Source organism: Ornithodoros turicata, chromosome 4 (genome assembly GCF_037126465.1).
Source record: "Ornithodoros turicata isolate Travis chromosome 4, ASM3712646v1, whole genome shotgun sequence".
In the NCBI taxonomy this organism is placed as follows: Eukaryota; Metazoa; Arthropoda; class Arachnida; order Ixodida; family Argasidae; genus Ornithodoros; species Ornithodoros turicata.
Genome location: NC_088204.1, coordinates 4846775 through 4866940, shown reverse-complemented (window position 1 = coordinate 4866940; position 20166 = coordinate 4846775). Strand labels below are relative to the sequence as shown.

At 45.8% G+C, this 20166-nt stretch overlaps 2 protein-coding genes across 8 annotated transcripts in view; both read right to left on the bottom strand.

Annotated features, from left to right (window-relative positions):
- Positions 1-9454, bottom strand: part of LOC135390780 (3',5'-cyclic-AMP phosphodiesterase 4C-like) — a 381323-nt gene extending 371869 nt beyond the window's left edge. The window contains exon 1 of the mRNA XM_064620674.1: positions 9045-9454. Coding sequence (XP_064476744.1) covers positions 9045-9154 — 110 coding nt within the window. The 5' untranslated portion in view covers positions 9155-9454. The remainder of the gene's footprint in view (positions 1-9044) is intronic.
- A 653-nt stretch (positions 9455-10107) lies between these two features.
- The window catches only part of LOC135390777 (inactive phospholipase C-like protein 1), a 55809-nt gene continuing 45750 nt past the window's right edge, over positions 10108-20166 (bottom strand). For 6 of the 7 annotated variants that reach the window (XM_064620666.1, XM_064620664.1, XM_064620662.1 and 3 more), the window contains 8 exons: positions 19627-19724; positions 19430-19516; positions 18444-18629; positions 17927-17995; positions 17306-17359; positions 17139-17231; positions 16308-16403; positions 13913-15580 (listed from right to left, as the gene is read on the bottom strand). In XM_064620666.1, coding sequence (XP_064476736.1) covers positions 15236-15580; positions 16308-16403; positions 17139-17231; positions 17306-17359; positions 17927-17995; positions 18444-18629; positions 19430-19516; positions 19627-19724 — 1028 coding nt within the window. In that variant the 3' untranslated portion in view covers positions 13913-15235. Of the gene's footprint in view, positions 10279-13912; positions 15581-16307; positions 16404-17138; positions 17232-17305; positions 17360-17926; positions 17996-18443; positions 18630-19429; positions 19517-19626; positions 19725-20166 lie in introns of those variants that run through there. The other variant, XR_010421817.1, reaches the window with a different exon arrangement.

Here is a 20166-nt window from a genome sequence, read left to right as displayed (position 1 = left end):
CGCGCTGCACCATAAAGTGCAGCATTCTATTCAGTGTTAGCGCCGCGAAGCGACTGTGGCCATGAGCGGCGTACAGATGTTGACAGATGGAGAGAGGACAGCAGGAAGGAATGGGGGACAGAAAGGTTAGTATGCGTCCTGGGCCGATTTCAGGAGGAACGGTGCCAATATTCGTCTGGAAAGTCTTCAGAAAACGCAAGGAAAACCTGAGACAGCGCAGCCGGTGCTAGGATTCGAACCCACCACCTCCCAGTCTTCAGCACGTCTCGCAGTCACGCAGACTTCAGCACGACACCCTGAATACCACCAACGCCGCTGGTGGAACAGTTACTTCCATCTAGCCTTTCGAGGCATGATGGAGTCAGTGGAATATGAGACCAGGTTTCCTATTCGGCCGCGGTCACGTGACGTTACCCCCTAGCCTTCCTGGTTGGGATTTTACTATTGCCTGTACACCCCCGTTTTGAATGTTAGTTTCCAAGTTCCCCATTGGACATCTCCCTCGTTTGTAAACAAATGACGTCATAGTGTTTGACAGCGCCACCAATTTGGTAGAGTTGAACTATGGCTCGAGGCTATGGGGCGAACAAGGTTGCGTCCGAAAACCACGGTCTTGAGGGGATTACTATGAAAGGGACGCGACCTTCGGTCCTACTTTTCTTCCAATGGGAGTAGGGTTGCCACCTTTCGGAGTGAAAAATACCGGCTGAGGGAGAGGAGGTGGAATAGAGGGAAAGGAGGAAAGGCTCGTGGGAAAGGGAAAGTGGGTGAGGAACGTTCTAGCTGGCTCGACACAACCACCAACAGCTTTGCACAACCACTGCTCTTGTACCCTCCGAACACAAGACGTAATGAATAACAATGATAATAATAATAACAATTAATAATAATAATAATGAATAACTAAGAAAACGACTGGTGACTGCGGAGTTTGGTCTGTGCTCCAGATTTATTCAAGCTGTAGTGGAATGTTGAAGGAAAAACCCTGTAAAAGCCCTTATGAAAGGTCTTGAGCCACAAATACCGGCAAAAGGCTGCCGGTATCACCTTTCTACCGGCAACCGGCAGAGGAAGCAAATAACCGGCCGTGCCGGTATAATACCGGCCTGGTGGCAACCCTAAATGGGAGGCAGCGAACAAGTGCCCATTCGTGGAACCCGCCAGCTCTCTCCTTCCGATCTGTTTCGGTTTTTGAGTCTGTCAACCAACGTCATGATGACGTTTCTCGGGTAGAGGCTTATTAGTTATACGTATGTTCCCGTATCGTGTCCAACTGCACCCAAAGGGTGGCGCGTGCAGAGCTTTCTCAGCTGACTTTTGTACCATGATAGGACTCTGGGACGTCGTCAGGTCCCAGAACCTATCGCCCCAGAGTCGTTCAGTGGCAACTGATAAATAACGAAGCTTCAAAGAAGCTAAAACTGGCCTTTCCCACGCCTTTCCAGTCCCTCTGCATCCTTTATCGACTCTTTTATATGGACGTCACGCAACAAAACGTTGCACTGAAGATCAAATTACGTTTCTACCCTTATACAAATCGTACATACGCACCCAAGACATTCACCGCCGCGATGTGCGAGTAAAAACAGGAACAAAAGTGGACGTACAGCTTGCGACATACTTGTCTGGAACCGACAGCTTGCGGTTTATCCTGTCTGAAATCTACAGGTGCTATTGCGACACCTGTAGATTGTGAGTGTAATAGACACAACTTCCAACTAATAGACACGTACGGCATGCTACCCCAGTACACGCGTTTATTAGCCGAAACGATCAATCTTGCAACGCCTGCAGATTCCAGGACGGATGGCCTGCAAGCTGTCGATTCCAGGCAAGTATATCGCAAGCTGTACATTAGTGTAATCGAACTATCAATAGTAAGAAAACTATCGATAGTACCATATTGATAGTATACTATCGATAGTCGGCTATCGGAAAGCTATCGGGGAGCAGATAAAAATAGAAAAAGAATCTGCCTTGCTCCTATACAAGTTTTACAATACAGCTCAGAGCAGATTTCCCTCCAACGCTGACCCTGAGCTTCTCAAGCCCCTCAAACCACCGCAAGTTCACGTGACACTCTCGGAATTGGATTGACTGCGGCGTTGCAGTCTCATGAGTGCGTGCGTACGATTTTATGATGAGCATCTTCGTTCGTTGCTTGCAGTGCATCATCCATACATTACAGCTAAACACGGAACGAACTTGCGTCGCGCGTGATTCTGTTGTCGTTTTGTCATTGTGCAAGTGCGAAAACGGAGACTGGAACGAAATCACCAATAATGCCAACCAAATCTAGCTATAAAGAAAAACAAAAAGAACAATACTGTTGATAGTCAATTATTGTAAAAACTATCGATAGTTCACAATCGATAGCTTTTCCAAACTATCGACAGTCAATTTATCGCTAGTTTTGCATCACTGATGTACATACATTCAGTGACCCTCAGAGCACCGAGCGCCATCTAGGGGTTTCGGGGCAATAAAGCAGTAGCGTAGGAAGCAAAATATTTCGGGAGAGGTTTCTACGGATACTTTACATGGAGGAGAAGATATACCACGTTTTCCCTCTCTCAAATGCAGTACCGAAGGTACGATTCCGTGAGGCGGGCCTCCCTCTGACTACGCAACTGTACTAAAGTGTCAACCTCGCAGAATGCCATTATCCTGGCGGCAATCCAAAAAATGAATGAGATATTTCAGTTGCGTCCCGCTTCAAGCGCGAAGGAAACTGCAAATTTGCCGCGTCTCCTTTCGCTTCTTTCCAAGAGACGCGACGCGGCAGTGAGCGAGGATACGCGAGGAATTGCGGCAATCCAGAAGATGTGGGTTCGAGTACTACAGCTGGCTAACATTTTCTGTGACTTTCATCGAGGAATTGTGTCGCGGGAAATCATTTGCGGAGACCAATGGGAGCATTCTCACCCCTCTTGAGGAAGGAAAGAGAAGAGAAGGTTTCCTCCTGTAAGGCAACGGCACCGCTGTGGCTATGAACGGCCTACAGACGTGAACAGCTGGAGAGAGGAGTGCGTCCTGGGCCGACTTCAGGGGAAATTGTACCGACATTCGTCTGAAAAGTCTGTCGGAAACCCCAGGGAAAGCGTCAGACAGTGGTAGGATTCGAACCCACCACCTCCCAGTGTTGAGCACGACCTTGACTATACCACCAAGAGTGGACGCCCAAAAACACGCTCGGTCATGTCGCCGGTGTGCCCCTTTAAAGAGAAAGTTCGCTCTCTCACGTCGTTGAAATAAACGTGTCTCCAAAGAAATATTGGACTACAAACAACTCTCCTGCAAGCCCTTTCCTTCGAAATCGACATCGTATTTCCAAGGGTCGCTGCTCAGCAACAAACCCGGGGGGAAAGAAAACGTAACCGGAGAATCTCCTCGTGGACTCGCGTGACGTTTCCGTGACGTATCAGCGCCCTCTCTCACACCTCCTCCTCGCGTATTCTTTGTAGCGGGACGCAAAAGTTTTGCAATAGGAGAGAAGGAAGTCACGACGCCCACGTTTCCTCACCCTCGCGCGCGCGTGTTTTTCTGCGCGCGAATTTCAAACCGTGTGTGTGTGCATTCCATAGAGTGCCGATAATAAATTATAGAGCTCGAAACGGTAGAAAGTGGAGCGGGGATTCGGTAAATCGGGGGCTACAGTCGTGGCCCAAGGTTGTGAGACAGACATAACTTTTTGCTTTCAACGAGAGTTAGTGCACTTTAGTTTCTGTACTGGCTGTTGGCATTCACTCTCATGAAGAGTGGTCAGGTGATTTGCAAACTACAAAGCTTTCTGCAATGATGTCAGCCTCAAACCTTTTGGTTACGACTGTATGCACACCAAAGCGTACCCTTAAATGTCCAGCGTTCATTCCTCAGTGGCTTCTTCTTTTTTTTTTCTTTTTTTTTGACGATACGCAAAGAGAAGCTTGTTTCGTTTTGACTGTCCGCGATACTAGTAACAGTCCTTTACTCGAACAACAACAAATTCACTCTTAAAACAGAACTTCACCGCATAGCACGCTCCTAGCCAACCATCATCTCGAATGACATCGTTCTCTCCGCTGATTTGCTGGAAACGGGAGGCGTACGCCATTTTTGTGACAATTATGAACTGCATAAGTGTCACAAAATAGGCTCCGCCTCCCGTTTTCAACAAATCAGGGGTGAGAACGCTGTCATTCGGGATGATGGTTGGCTAGGAGCATGCTATGTGGTGAAACTCATTTTTAAGAGTGTTTATTGTGAGATGATGACCCCATTGCTGGTAGTGACGCGGGGAATGAGATAATAAGCCCCTTCACAATAAGGATCGAAGTCATACGGTATCCAGAACGGCGAAGAGAGCTTTGAGGGCAGAGAGGTCTTTACTCGATGCGTTCCTTCCTGCACTGCTGTTCACGACGAACGGCAAGGGGGCAAGATACGCCCGCATGACCACTGTGCATTATACCTTCTTTTTTTTTTTTGTTGTTGTTGATTCATGTTAGCACCGCGAAGCAACTGTGGTTATGAGTGGCATACAGACGTGGACAGATGGAGAACGCGGACAGCAGAAAGGCGAGGGGGAACAGGGAGGTTAGTATGCGTCCTGGGCCGACTTAAGGGGAAACTGTGCCCACATTCGTTTGGAAAGTCTTCGGGAAACTCGGGGGAAAAACCTCACACAGCACAGACTGTGGTGGTAGGATTCGAACCCACTACCTTTAAGTCTTCAGCACCAGCACGCGACCTTGGCTATCACCAACGCTGTCATACCACGGTCCCTCATGGTTATACATATACCACGAGCCTCTTCCAAAGCTTCTCTTCGTTATCGTACGTGCTCTCATAGTTGCACGCAAACGACGTCGTGCTCGCAAACTGCCCTTATAGGGCCACGTGCAAGCGACCAAGCCGCCTCCTGCACAAACGTGCCGCCGTGCGCACGATCCCGACGCCCAACGAGACCTCCGACCCGAAACGTCACGACTATGCCCTCCCTTAGCTACGACGGGAGGGGCACGTGCTTAATACATGCTGCAGGAAGTAGTATAATAGTCTTGTGTCTACTAATTAATGAAAGGGTACAGGTGAGACGCTTCCGGGTACAGGTACGAAATGTAGATCGCCTCCTGGTTCGGCAATGTCGCAACTCTGCGGTCCTTCTACAACCGCAATTCAAACGTGGACTTCCACAGGCATCAGCCCCACCTCGTCATCGTCTCTTTATATGGGCGTGTGTGGACCTACACGCTGAACTGACCTGAACGTGCTGGAAAAGCCAAAGCAAAGCCAGCCTCAAAAGTCGACGCTGGCTTGTTTGCGAAGCAGGAGGCCACAGTAAATTCCGGAAGAAAAAAAAAAAAGAAAAAGAGAGAAGCAAAGATAATGTGACATGAGCATTCAATACAACTCGTGTTTATGAGCTGAACACCCTTTACCCTTTCCTCCAGATCTTTTTACTCTATTGACCAGCGTGTAAGTTCCTTGCTGATCAAGCTGGATCAACGTCCGGGAAGTGAATTTCTAGACGAACGAATTATATCGTCTCTCTAATCTGGTCTGTCGAGTAGATTCCCTCTGGACATACGACGTGGAGGACGTGGAACCTGCTCCTCGGCATGTCGGTATACTGCTTTTATCCCTCCTAAGCGAACACGGCGTTACCCAACAACACGGGGGTTCGAACCCACGACTTTGTCTTCAGGCAACCAGTGTCCCTGCTCAGCGTCCGCACCTGTCGCGTTTCTGATGTCCTTGCAAAGTGTGTACACGGTGACTGACAGCGATGAACTCGTGCGGTATAAGGACCAAGATGGGATGAGGTGTAGAGGTCGCTGGTATCACTGGTGTACCAAAGCCGCAGTGAGGTATTGGTACTATTGGGTTGAAGGAATATATAGAGGTGAAGGACTTGTGAGGTCCGTCAAGTTTTCGAAGGTTAGTGAAGGGTCGCAAGTGACTTTCGTGCCTTGAGTGTGAAGGGTGAGGGGTGAAGGTGAGTAAATGGCGCATGCCCATGTAACACGTTACCCAGAGATTTCTCACAGCTCTCGACGATGCTGCAGAACGGACACGACGACCTGAAGTTCCGACCGACGACCTGACCGTTCTGAATAGCATTCGCGTCATCCTTGCGCGGAAAACGTTCTTCAGAGGTAACAGATGAAGCCCTCTGGCGTTTTAGCCACCACGGCCGAAAGGAACTCTATGCAATCAGCTGTAAAGCCACTTCCACGGTACACCCCCTACAGCGTGAATGTGAGGTGACACAGCTGCTTGTAATTCAATGATGCCAGATGCGCCGTTGTGTTCACGCAACAGAGCTATAGCTTTCGTGCGACTTTCAACTCCGACATTACACTGGACTTCAACAACGATGCAGCTGCTTTTCTCAGTAAACGCCGAGGAAACCAATGAAAAGTACAACGGATCAATCCGAAATTGCGAAATTATTTCTAGCGTGTTCCGAACGTTATACTGTAGCCGTGGGCAGTTCGATGCACACACTGACCAACAACACACAAATTATATATGGAGAAAGCAGGTGCAGAAGTGCATACTGTGCACGCTTCTTGTTATAGTAGTTTTAATTTGCGAAGTTCGAACCAAGAGGACATTTTCATTAGGTATTCTTCTTTGAAATTAGCAAGTGGAACATAACGCCAGTCCCCAAAGAACAAAAACATTTCAACTCCTTACATACGAGAGCGAACTTCGCAAATCCTACTTGCACACGGCCCCCTTCCTTCACTTCGCAATCTCGCCTCCAGTGAAAATAATGAGAAATTATCTATTCCAAACAAAGAACGTTGGCCCCTTCCGTCCACTCCTTTTAGCTACATCATCTATCATTCCTCGTCATTTGAATGCATCCGCTCTTATCATAATGATACTGCTCATTAATCACAGTCAACCGGTTCATTACCGCGCTGGATTCTCCCCATTATACCACAAACCACATGGGAGTCACGCGCCCGCTCCGAAAGCAGACGACAGAAGGAAACCGTAAAAACCAGGCACGGGTTCCGAAATTACTCTTACGGGTTTGTGCGCTCTCATTGCTCCATCTGTTTTGCTCACAAGGTGGTTCGAAGTTTGACACTCCCGCACTTAGACCTTTGTAGATGAACTGCTGGCAGCAGCGCTAATTAAGGCAGACAAAGACGCAAAAGCGTCATTATGAAGGAAAACATGTTCGTTTTCCTGTTTCGCATTAGGTATCATCAACGGGAGCTTTTTTTTCTTTCTTCTTTGTTATCACTAGCGCAAAGGCCGCAGGACCATTAGGTATACTGTGTTTGCTTCGTTGCGTGCATCTTATGCAAATAAACATTCTCTTACGTAGGTACTGCGAGCGAAACGAAAGACAAACAGCGTAACTTTTGATGCGTAGGCCTGTGCAGAAAAGCATATTGTGCGTTCGCGACGTCTGGAGAATAGTCCTTACGGACGCGCAGTGAAAGGATGGAGGCTGTGGCTGTTAGCCCTGTTTCTGCCGCTAGGGAACGACTTGAAAGTTTGTATTTCGTGAGCAGGTTTCTTGCAAAACTTTGAAGCACTTTTCGTAATGAACACTCGTACTGTAAATATTATGGGACGCAGTCTTGGCCAGGTTGAAGGCCTTAAATACACAGCAGAGGAAGTAATGGTAGTGGCTGATCCAGAATCGCAAGCACGGGGGAAAAATCGCAAATTGGGGTGGGAGATCATTAGTTCAGTTATGCTGTAACAACTTTGTGCGCCTTTGCTGACATGTGTCTAAAGCAGAAATCACTCTGCTCCCCCCCCCCCCCCCCCCCACGAGGTGGTGTCGCCTTAGGGGAGTTGGGGGGGTCTGGAGAAACCAATGAGTATAATGGCGTCCAACTCTACGCGGCAACTATCTTTCGTGCACTTTGAAAATATCCGCTGGCAGTTCTGTTTTATATTGTACAAACGTAAACGTTACCTTGTAACGAACAGAGATATCCTTCGCATGATGCAAGAGTTCGCGTTCTCTTGCCGATACACATTGAAGCATTCACCACTTTGCAGAACGCAATAATGCAGACGACAACTAGATGCGCTCCTCTGTCACTAAGATGATCAACCGTGGGACGTACGAGAGTTCGAGAAACTATTGGAGGAGTTACGCGTCGTTATCTCGTGTATCATAAGTTTCAAACGTAACAAATGTCCCACTTCGACTATCGACCATATCTCGACACTGGACGCTGACCGATAAACACTTCTGCCGCTTTCATCTGTCAGCCCGCGCACTGTCGTCTGCTTATCCGCACACTTCTCACTCCACTCTGACACTTTCGCATATTTGACAATAGCGTGAATGCTCCCACTGCTTTTTATTTAGCAAGCCTTTCTTCGTACGGCTACTATATAAATCACCACGCGATATTCCATCACTATTGTTACTATTTATTCAGTTGGCTAAACATTGCATGCGACCCCTCGCGGCGGCCACAGGGATCAGAAAGATGTATGAAACACTCGCTTTGTAGGTGGATGTCACACTAATCTTTTTCCGGGAGAAAAATAATCTGGGATACCAGAAAGTTTAACGCGGCAAAGTATAAAAGATGCACGGAGAAAGTATGTTTCCTCCCCGCTCCTTTGCGTTTTACGCATTTCCAGAAGTCCTTTCCCCTTTTGTCGCGGTACTCAAACCAGGAAAAGCAAACAAGGAAGATGCCGTGTACACAAACATCACCAGCTGCTTGCTTACTGGAGACTCTTTTTCGGGATGAGATTTCATTTGACGTCAATGCTTCAGTGCGCAAGAAAAAAGAAACATCTTCGCAGACGCCCCGAGATCTCCAAAACTCGTAGATCAAAAGTAGCTCTACGGGTACGCTTCACACCAACATATCTAATGACCTCTTATCACACCACTGGACACTGACAGCAAAGCGTCTGTTACTTTCGCATCGCGTAATTCAAACACCGTAACATGCTCACTAGAGCAGCGCGTGTAGCCTTTGACTTGCAGGAATCACATTACCATTATCCAATTACGTGTAATTACTAAACTGGATTACGAGCAACAAGCAAAGACGCAAACTTGCCGTAAAACGTTGGCCAACGTGTGTCGGCGTCCCCCTCTAAGTGGCAGCCTCGTGGGCACGGGCTTGATTGGCCGAGACATCCGTGACAACTTCGGCGAATTGGTCGACATTCTTCAACTGTGCACACACAGCGCGCATAGAAGCACATGCACTGTTATATCAACAGACGCGCAGATCCCAAAACACACACACTCCACTCCACGAGGAGAGCGGTCAGCCAAAGAAATGGCTTGTGGACCAGCAGAAACGAGAGAGATAATCCATCGGAAGACAGCTCGGCCGCGGTGCTACGTCGCCAAAACACGAAAAGCGGATTTAGCACTTCGCAAAGCGTAATCCAACGCGCAAATTTCCCGCACTCGCCTTTGGGGAAGCGTTGCCATGCGTATTTTAACGCATACGAATTGGCCGAGTGAGAGGGGAAGAATGAGCAACGCCAGCGAGTACGTTAGGAGCGCTGGCGTCGCCAACGGCGGTGGCGCTGGCGCTGTCCGTTTCAACGGCTTCGTCTGCTATAAAAAAGCGCGGGGGAGGGGTAGCTTTTTTCCTTTGCTTCTTATACATACGATCGAAGGAACGTCTAGTAAATTGGCCATTACAAACTCACCAGTGCGTCTTTGTAAAGCGATCGACAGTGGCTCGATAGGAATACTCGTTGCACATCCCGCACGCCATAGAGCTAGTACAGTTGCAGCGAGGTGACAGAGCAGACGACGATTTTATGGGCGATGAATGCCACTTTGCCTTTTGCACGCTGCATACACGGCTATTCTATTTTAGGAATCCCATTAATGTCACACGGGCTCTAATATGACACCAACCTCGATCCCCTCCCTTTCGATTACAGATACAATAACACAAATACGGTAAGAAAGTCAAGTAGTGGGCAAATGTTAATAAATCCAACGCTTGTGCTGCGTGGCACAAGGTTGCTCCTCCAGAAATCCTAAAACCTCACGGTGCCGTCAAGTGGAGCAGAGCTCTTTTTTTTTTCCTTACTCTGGCTGTTTATAGGGATAATATTTTTCCCACCACACCAATTGAAATGCGATTTCAAAAATACTTGCAATGAAAGAACAATTTATTTAACAACAGTTCAAGCAATTATACTTTTCTGTCTCTTCAACTGGTAAACAACTTCAATATACGACTCTTGACCACTCAGGGAGGAAGTCAAACAACAAAAGTCTGGAAGCTGCATACTTGGAGTGATACGCACAAACACGTTGATCACCTGTCACGAGTATCGAAACAGATCATGCATTACTACAACCCTAGGCTTGCACAAGGTTGGTTGACACACAGGAAAAAGAAAAAAACGAAAACAAAAAAGACATACAGATAAGGATTCTTTACCATCTGGATCGACGTGAGTGTACTAACACACACACGCGCAGCATGCCGAGATCATGCATTGAAGACGATTTGTAGCACCACTGCAAATACTCTGAAACACTGTGCTTTTAAACTGTGCACGGATCAATTGTGACAACTCTCCACTGCAGCACTTCTGTCCTGTAAAACTAAATCCTTTAAAAACGCTAACAGAGCTCAACAAAAACAAAGCATAAAAAGAAAAACTGACTAGGATTAGACATTTCTGCCTACGCACTCATAGTTCAAGTATGTACCTATTAACATGGATGCCGAGAAAAATGTTGAACCTCTCCAGCTCAGCCCACGCAGATAAAAAAATGAAAAATTTTAGAAAAACCTGAAACCGAAGCCAAAACACGTGAAGACCTCATGCTTTGTCCTCTGCAGCAGCGATATCCAGCCAGCCGAAGCGAGGTAGCTTAACACGCTTATACCAGAACACAGACAAAAATGTTTTTGTGACTTGGGTACACTACAGCCTTAGACATCTTTAACATTTTAACATTTTTTAATTTGTTTAAAGGGTACTGGAAGTGTGGGACCTTCTCTTTGTTATCTTTTAGTACCCACAGTATTCACTTTAAAACAATGAATATAGTCTTCGCACACTATACCTGTGTACAGATCACTCGAGTTCTTAATAACATAAACAGCAACATCGGCATTGCAGAAACTGTGCACAGGAAACTACTGTGCATGTATTCATTTCATAAAAGTAACAGCATTACAACTTTACCCCACAAGGGAACTCAAACATTTGATTATGCAGCTGTACCCTTCAACCTGATGTTCCATAGAACTACAAACTTAATGACATTTACAAGCACTTTACAACTTGGCAAAACCCGTTCTTTCACGGTTCTCAAGATGTCGGCGCTTTGAACATGCTAATTTCATAGCTCTGACTATTGCATAGTCATGTAGTACTCGCTATGACTTTCCTCATCATCATGACATCACAGACAGCAGTGGTGTGCTAGTGGTGTAGTCTGAACCAGGGGCGGATCCAGGGTTTTTCTGAGGGGCGGGGTCGGGACCCTCCCTTTGATCGTCCCCTGGTCTGAACGCTAGCCTAGGAAAGTGCGCAACAATCTATGCTTTTAACATTTGTGCAGTCCATGTTGCTCAAAACATTCCAAGCTCCCTTTGTTCTGCAAGTATGCTGTATGAATTTAGAGCCTGAAGTTTTCGGGAAATATTTCTTTCTAAATTTGGGGGGGTAAAAATCGGGTAAATAAACGTGTGCACTAAATTCATGCGAATTCGGGTGAAAAAACTCCCGGTATGCTAAATTCGGGCAGAAATCGGGCTCAGTTGCTCAAACTAACTGTAATGGCTTGGTACAAACGGTGATGTAACTGCATTTGCTGCAAAACAAGTAAGTTAATGCATTCCTACAGACATCCCAGTGAAGGGAATTTGCCGGGTAAAAATCGGGTTTCACCCTAAAGGGTGAACCTTCAATTCGGGGTGCAAATTCGGGGAAGAATCGGGTAAAACCGTAAAACTTCAGGCTCTATGTATGATATGAGGCATCTAGATGTAAACGTCGGACCTGCTCATGTGCTTCCAGCAATGCTTACGTGCCTCGCAATGATGAAACTTTGAAAGAAGACTCATTTTCTGCTCAAACTTCCTCATAAAATGGTTAGTACGAGCCTAATTATCCGAGCTATTGCTGTCCCCGTGGCCGTATGGACACTTTATGCCGCTGCCTGTATACATTTCTACGAGGTCCCAGAAAGGGGTCCAACCAAACGCTTGTCATCTTTGGAACGGCTCGCAGGCCAAGCGGGATGCCGCAGCTCAGTATAGCTCAGAAACTAGACTCTTCCCAGTTGCTTGACGAGGCTTCAATGGGTTTTTACTACTCAAATTAAAAATAACAAAGACGGTTAAGAGCATCAGCTGTTTACTATATACATTAAAAACAAGACTTTCGTGCAGTAGGCTGCACTTCTTCAGGTTTGAGGACCTGTTACAAGTGGTGAAGCATATATCAAAAAACCAAGTCACATGGTACAAGAGAAAAGGGTAAGGGTGAAGAGAACTACAAACGCGATACAAATATCAACAAAAATGAAAATGAAAAACAAAAATCGCGTTTGTAGTTCTCTTCACCCTTACCCTTTTCTCTTGTACCATGTGACTTGGTTTTTTGATATATGCTTCACCACTTGTAACAGGTCCTCAAACCTGAAGAAGTGCAGCCTACTGCACGAAAGTCTTGTTTTTAATGTATATAGTAAACAGCTGATGCTCTTAACCGTCTTTGTTATTTTTGATTCTGCATCGCCGGAAACTTGCACGTTGTTTTTCTTCACGTTCTACTCAAATTAAAGCAGAAAACCAGACTCTGCACTGTGTTTGACTGCCGAAAGCTACTCAAACATTGAAGGATGTGCAGGAGCAACTACTCGCTGTAGATAACTAACAAAAAAGAACAAAGAAAAGAAAAGCCGTACATTTTCATCCTTTAGATTGTATTCAACTTTCATTCACTATGAAGCGTGGCAATATGTATTATCAAACCCGCAAGAAAAGAACGTCACCCTTTCTTTTTCCCTGTGACTTGTACGTATAACGAACACATTTCCATTAGACTAGACTGCTTGTACTCAAGATTGCTTGTATAGCTGCTAGCCAGAACTGGACGGGGACCTTCGATCTCCTCAATCTATGGTGTGCAATATGGTGTAATGATTATAGTATGGTATCTCTCTTTGATGAGGTGCGCTACCTTATGGCTGCATGGTTCCTGTTGATTGGCATGTAGAGAATCGATAGGGCACAGCTCTATCTGCACCCCTTGATAGTAACAGTGTTAAAATTTTTGGAATAAATCAAAACTATATATAATAGAACTTTGTGCTGTAGCAAGTCGGCGGTCCAATGTGGGCAAGCTCACATTCGAACTATGTCCCTGTCAGATGGGCACATTTAAGGCTTTTTAAAATGTAAAGGCTGCAACACAAACACAGAGACTGAAATCATGCCAGACAGCAGCAATAAGCACTTCTATTCCAGGGCAAACAGAGATGCAAAATGAACCGTGTTCGCAGAACCAATTTACTCTCTTCAGCACAAAACTCTACTATGTACCCTCTAGTGGATACTCTTGACATCAAATGCAAAAACGACTGCAGAAAGAAAGTGCTGGGTTAATATTTCACGCCGCTGAGAGAAGGCTCGTATTACTTTATAATTCTATGTCATTTTTTTTAGATTATCATGCAACAACATTCTTTTGCAAAGCTTATATGTCCGCATGTCCTTCTACATTTTCACCCGTTCTTCGTCTCTGCCACTGAAAAGGCAATTACGGCTGCAGTCGGGCAACACTGCATGCCGTAAGGGCTTCACGCTGCTACAGCCTTGTTCTGTGTCCTTTTCCTTTAAGGCCTTAACGGTGACTGTCTGACAGGGGCACAGGACATTTAGTCCCTCATGAACTCTTGCGCGCCAACAGCTGTTAACGACAAGTCCAGTCATGTCAAGTACCTCGGTGTATTTGAAAAGAAAAACATCTCTCAGAGGAGAAACATAACAACAACGCTGGAAAAACTTCTATTTCCACAACAGGATATACTCGGGGGGGCATAACAGCAAAAACTCCATAAACATCCCATTCTCGCTTGTGTGAGCACTATACTTCTAGGAATATTAAGACACATTCTGAAATAAAACATCTCACAGGTATATGTACAGAGAGCTAAAAGGCCATAAAAAAAAAAAAGAAAAGTAAAACGAGAGGAAACATTCAAACACAACATACACTTTACACTTCGTCATGGGGCTCGTGATACTCTTTGTGGTCAGGCGTGGAACTCTCGGTACGGTTCTACGGCCTTCCTGGGGCAATGGCGTTCCTGTCTAGGAGGAGTACGACGTTCCGACCTCTATGTATTTTTGTATGTACAGTTATATATAAAAGAGCTATGCACAGACTGGGACAACACCTATGTCCGTATTTACAAATGGGGTGCGTTTTCTGCGAGGGACTTGGAAATTGCTTCGGAAAGCGAGTCGCAATCTTTTGCGCCCTACTGCTGGCAAGTGCACTCGAGTGCAATCTCTAAGCGTGCAAGTGGCACGGAAGAGGTGAAGGTTCGCGCCTGACACACCGTCGGTTGGCGGCAATCGTGAGTATGAGTGGCATCTGTAAACGTACGTTTCACAAAAATATACGTGCTGCGGATGATAAGATAAAAAAAGAAAGAGAATTTTCTTTGCTGATAGTGGCAGATTTCTTCCCTGAATAGAACTGATGCAGCAAAAACATTTTTCTTACTCAATAACAGGGAATACGGAACCTGCGGGTAATGTGTTGGCTGATACAGCTGTCGACGTCGTACATGTTTACAAAGTCAATAACTGACCGACGAAAGCGAAATGGTGCCGACAAGCTGACAGTAACTGACCTTCTAAATTACGTTGAGCCTCGTTTTCAATCCTAATAAATTTACAAATCATCCTCCGAAGCCTAGCGCACAAAAATGTAGTTTCTGCGGTGGCTTCCATCATGTTTCTTGAACATTAAATACGTTACAATAAGTATAAATCCAGGTTTGCACAAAGGAAAAAGTATAGTGCAATATACAAGACGTAAACAACCCAAAATATATCGTGTAGCAAAATAAAAATGACTCAGCCTTTCACCATTCAAACAGTCCAAAAAAGCTTAAAATACAAAAAGGTGTTCCATGTACAAACAAAACAGACGCTGGCCATACCTCTTCCTGCCACGCTGGGGGCTGTTCGACCTCCCGACCAACTTGCTAGACGGCCGACTAAAACTTTGCGGACGGCAAGCCCTAGAGGGCGCTAGTCGCACTCAAGTCTCCCGCCAACGCCTCGCGAGTCCTGGGGGATGGAGACGGGGCGGCTGAGTCCCCGTTGGACAGCTCAGCAGCGTCGAGAGCCGTCAGCGGAGGAGGAGCATTTCCCGTCTTCTTGAGGATGCCCCGGATTCGAGTGTCGCCCGGAGACGTTGGGGTGGGCGGAGGAGGAGGGTGGGCCGGGGACAACCCCCCTACGGAGAGGGTGACGCCGCCCCCGTGGGACGACGGGTGGTCCGAGGGAGTGGCGACGAAACGCCAAGAGGAGCCGTCGCGCTCGCGGTTGAAGACTCTCCGTGCGGTTGGGCCAAGGCGCAGCACCTATTAAGTCGGTAAAAGAAAACGTTCAATCGAACCTTTGAGTATTGTGAAAAAATGGAATTAAATGCAGTAGCTTTATAAGGCTCTCATATTGGCAGTAAATTTCTTGCAAAACTCTTTTTTTTGAAGTGTCATTGAAAGCCTCTTGATGTTTTGCGAAATTCTTTTTTTACGTGTTGCTGCGGTGGTTTAACATTTTCAATGCACCTCGAACAGAGCCCGGTGATGGGATGGTTAAAGTCGTACCTTTCTGCAGGGCAAAACTTAGTTTCCCGCGAAGTGGGACTTACAAGTCCGCGGGATTCCGCGGGTACGAAAAAACAAGGAAAAAAAAAAAATGATTGCCATACTGACTCAACCCGCGTTGTTTTCCAGTCTTTCGTAACTTTTCAGTGCACAAAGAAAGCTAGACTCAACTCTGTCAATCCCTGTGTCTCCGTGCTTTGTCTCCGTACATTATCAGTGATATCAGGCATTGCCGATATGACTGATTGGTTTTTACCGGCGAGAATGTTATATAATGTAAGATATCGAATAGCCCGCAAAAAATGGTCGATTCTGAGGGAAACTGCTGGTTCCGTGAGACATGGCAAATTCCGCAAAATTTCGTGGAATTGCATATTTGCGGAAAGCTGGGGGCTCTAGGCGTGTTGCCCCATGGCCCTATAATGCAACTGACGAACCCACACGGTGGTTGGTCCTATTCAACATTCATTGAGAAATGTACCTGCTTCATGTAGAGAAGGCTTTCCTGTCCAACTTTCTGCACCATGTCCATCCTGGCCTCGATAATACTGGCATTCCAGATAAAATGCTCGGCAGCCTGAAACAGTAACTACTGCTCAGCAAAGGGTATCATACAGACTGGTGCACGTGGCTCCACTAGAGTCACTAAATAAGCTTCGCTTCAGAGCAGCGACACTCAGTTCCACGGGTGAGCAGGAGAGGCAAGGAGAGGCCATTTTGTTTCCACAGCTAGCGTCACGTAACCTCGCCCACGATGCCATCTATTGAGCGCGCTCCGAAATGTTACGAACAGCTCACCGAGGTGGATACTTTGACAGCCTTGAGCTCACCTAGACCTCCTTGGGATGCTCTCGTGGACGGGATGGTGCTGGTGTGGGGTGGGGTGGAAACAAAATGGCTCCCCTGCTCGCCTCTGTAACTCAGTGTCGCTACTCTGAAGCGAAGCTTATTCAGTGACTCCAGCTGCACTAATGCATCATGTACAAGGGTAGCATAACACGGACTGGTCGTCATCACTACGACTGCCATTTACACTGAGCAAATTGTAGCCATCTACTCAATCCCAGGGTGTCTTTGTATTAGTATAAACAATAAATCTCCCCCCCCCCCCTCTCAAAGAAAGAAGGAAAGAGAAAATGCAGTAGCAATGCCATATTTTTTAATTTTCAACCTTTTGATGTGGAATCCCATTCCAAACAAAGAGAGCACACACACTCCTTCGAGCCTTATCTATTATCTCGTTCAATATCTACTGGGCACATCACACACAAAGCCAGGCTTCACTGTACGGTCGTAACTCGTAAAAACACACCTTCTCAGCTTTCTTGCCCTTCAACCCGGCAGCAGAACAAAGCGTGTTGAGATCTTCTGCATAGGTCTTCATCGTTGCATAAAGATCTTTAAGCTACAAAAAGAACACAGCATCATGCTTAAAGCGCTGCTCTCGAAAGCTCTGCCCATTAGCGTGACTGCACTTACCGTCTTCAAGACAGACTGGGACGTTTCCGACACAAGCTTACATTCTGCGAGAACCTGAAAAAAAAAAAAAAAAACATTCAGCAACAACCATTAGTGTCTAAGCAACGACTATCAGCAAAGTTATCAATCACACGATCACCATTAGCATGGCCCAACTCTAAGTCGAGCGTAGATACCTGCGCAAAATTTCATCCAGCAGTGTGTCATAGTTCTTCCGATAAAATGAGCCATACGTTCATGTGCAGTTACGGTTTTACGGTGAGGTAAGCACGAGCTATCGTACCTTGGCGGAAGCCATGAAGGCGCGGGACTGAGATAAAAGTGATAGTGATATGATAAAAGGTAATGAGAAAGTGTTTTCTCGAATTGGTGGCTTCAGTGTTTAGCAGAACGAAAAAACCCGAACCAACTGACAAGTGACATCACAAAAGATGAACTGCAGGCTAGAAAATTCGATTATAGATAATAGGCTGCAAATATAATAAAAATATTTTGCATGGTGGCTCTGAGCAACATAAAAATGCATGAGATGGCACTTGTTTAGCTTTGGTTTGGCCCCAGACTGTCACTTTAAGCACTAAACGCTGCAGTTATTGTCCTATCTCAGGGTACCTCCCTTACCTTTTCAAAGGCTGTCACTACCTTGCTTGCTTTTAGAGGAAGTTCACCTTGCACTTTCAATACAGGAAACTGTGGACAGGTGAGAGTTCATAGTAAGTTCCAATTAACAAGGTTCCAAGGTTCAGGCAAAATAACTGAACCTTGTTAAAGACAAAGGTGTCAGAGATACCAGAGAGAATCCCAGAAACATTACAATAATTTATTGGTAGAACATGTTTATGCAAACGAATAGTTTCAGCTTAGAAGATATTTTTGTACGTAATTCATCCTAAAATTAAGCCTTTGTCTGCAGATCTGCATAAAGTAGAATTACATTACATTTAATTTAATACCATCACGTCTTAGAAGACTACCACATAGTGAAGTAGAAGTCAGAATAAATATCAACTAAATAGCAAATATCTAGCAGCAAAAACTCCTAAAATATTACCAGAAGGCATGTGTTGTGTTGTTCCAGATCAATCATAAAATGTTAAAACTTTTTTTCTTCCTTACAAAGAAGCAAGCGGGTGCTCACCCCCTTCTCTTCTGTGATGTGCAAGCTCACGACCTCTGGTGTGGCCGCCAGGCGTAAAACGAGGGCGCGCAGGCACTGGGCGAGGTTGGCGCCGCTGGGTAGGCCACACTCCTCGCAGGCCTCCAGGGTTGCTCGATCTAGAGCTCCACGCAGGCGCTGGCATTCGTTCAGTGCCCAAGATCCCACCTGAGAGGTTGTCAGAGAAAAGAGGTTGCACAGCAGCAAAGCATGTCTTTAAGAGAGACTTCACAAGTAGTATTACACAAGCCGCAGCGCGCCTATGACGAGAAATGACGTTTACGAGTGTCCGAGGCCACGTACGTCAAAAGAGGAGGCAAGTGAGTTGGTGTATGCGATCCAAAGGAAACATATTCTTGAGTCTGAGGAGCACGGTGGGTGAACAAAACAGCGACATAAATTAATAGGCTGAGCAGGCTAATAGGAGAGATGGAAAAATATTTTTGCTGAATGTTGTCCTATCACTGTGCAATTCAATTTATAAAAATAACCTGAAGCATTTGCAACAATTAATATATAAATAACAAATGCCCTTTCAAATGACATCCATACTGTTCAAGCTTTTGTGCAGCATCAGTGAAAACCTCAAAATGGTCGCACAAAGAGTTTGCCCGCAAACTAGGTGACAGTTTGCAATCAATGCGAGTGGGGTGCAGCAATTTTAGAGTGCATCAATTTTAGGGTGCATCAATTTTAGGGTGCATCAATTTTAGGGCGCAGTAATTTTAGGGTGCAGCAATTTTAGGGTGCAGCAATTTTAGGGTGCAGCAATTTTAGGGTGCAGCAATTTTAGGGTGCAGCAATTTTAGGGTGCAGCAATTTTAGGGTGCAGTTAGGGTGCAGTAATTTTAGGGTGCAGCAATTTTAGAGTGCAGCCTAACCAGTTTCGCAAAAGCTTTGTGGGCATATCCAACTCCATTTCATTATCAAGATTACATGGCTAGACTAGAGCACATTATAAACCTTACCTTGCACGTCTCATCTATCTGTCGAATTCCGATGTGTCGCATTTCTGCTTGGGTGCGGGCTTGCCACGATCTCTTCCTCTTAAGCTTCTGCGTAAGAATAAGATAAGCGACCTGATTAGCGAGCTCCTTAATAACTTCCTCGGCATATCTGACACTCTTAAGCACCGAGTACGTCCGGAGAAGAGGGGAACCCTCACCTTGTCCCCCGACCGCGTGCTCATGGTGACGTGCAGAAAAAGTGTCGAATTCTGTAGCGTGTTTCCAGTGTCGCCGAGCAGTTGGATGTGCCTGTAACCTGCGTAAAAATAAAGTGCACAGCACTTTAATGTCCAACTGAAAATTTGCTGCATATTTGAGGCAATTTATTTTTTAAATCTCAAGGCTCGCATTCTGGCCCAATTATAGGAGAATGAAAATTCCTGCACATGGTTCTCTATGTCAAAATTTGTTTGCACTTTAAAATTATGCACTTATAAAATCTCCCCTTCTTTGTAAGGATTTCCTGAAAAGGGGCTTTTGCAATATAAAAAGTAACGTAATATTCTCTGTTCACTTTAAATTAGTCTAAATCATTGGCCTTGCAATTTTACTAATCAGTCGTCCTGTCCTATTGGTGTAGCAAGTCAAAGCGCTGTTCAGAAAACGTATTGAACTGAGGATCTGAACCTTACATGCATGTGCTGTCAACAGAGAAAAAGCGAAAAAAAATGGCAGTTTAATGCATGTAGAAATAGCTC